The sequence below is a fragment of the Poecilia reticulata genome, linkage group LG8 (genome assembly GCF_000633615.1).
Source record: "Poecilia reticulata strain Guanapo linkage group LG8, Guppy_female_1.0+MT, whole genome shotgun sequence".
Classification (NCBI taxonomy): domain Eukaryota; kingdom Metazoa; phylum Chordata; class Actinopteri; order Cyprinodontiformes; family Poeciliidae; genus Poecilia; species Poecilia reticulata.
Window position 1 is genome coordinate 27,036,234 of NC_024338.1, and position 579 is coordinate 27,036,812.

At 53.4% G+C, this 579-nt stretch overlaps 1 protein-coding gene across 3 annotated transcripts in view; it reads left to right on the forward strand.

The window, feature by feature from the left end:
• The window catches only part of LOC103469484 (protein FAM57B), a 7,409-nt gene that overhangs the window by 4,650 nt on the left and 2,180 nt on the right, over positions 1-579 (forward strand). For 2 of the 3 annotated variants that reach the window (XM_008417189.2, XM_017306157.1), the window contains one exon: positions 286-369. The exons of the other annotated variant lie outside the window; for it this stretch is intronic. In XM_008417189.2, coding sequence (XP_008415411.1) covers positions 286-369 — 84 coding nt within the window. The remainder of the gene's footprint in view (positions 1-285; positions 370-579) is intronic. 3 annotated transcript variants of the gene reach the window in all.

Sequence of the window (579 nt, forward strand, 5' to 3'; positions counted from 1 at the left end):
TTCTGGTTCTGGTCCTGGTTCTGGTTCTGGTTCTGGTCCTGGTTCTGGTTCTGGTTCTGGTCCTGGTTCTGGTTCTGGTTCTGGTCCGGTTTCCGCTCTCTGGTTTTGTGCCGCCCCCCGTTTCTGGTAATGAACCGGAAATAAAACTCTGTGTAACCATGGCAACGACATGGCAGCCATTAGTGCCTAGTAGATGGTCCCAGGCAGTTACCATGGCAACCAACAGTCAGGGACCCAGAGGACAACATTCATGTCCCAGTCTAACCAGCGCTCCCTGTCCTCCAGCCTGGTGTCGTCTCTCCAGGCCGTCATGGCGACCTCGGCCGGATGGACCATCGTCTCGTCCTGCAGGGACGTCATGGAGGACAGGTGAGGACGTCCTGCTTAGTTTTCCTCCAGTGTCCCTGTAAAAAGATTCATTTTTCCTCCCGTGATGACATAATCAGATGACATCATCAGTCACTGCAGGTTTCCTGTCAGCCTGTAATCTAATTACCAATCTGGGATTATCGAGCCGAGCGGCAGGTTATTTCAGTCGCTGTCTGATCCTCCTCACTGAGCATGCTGGGAAACGGTGGG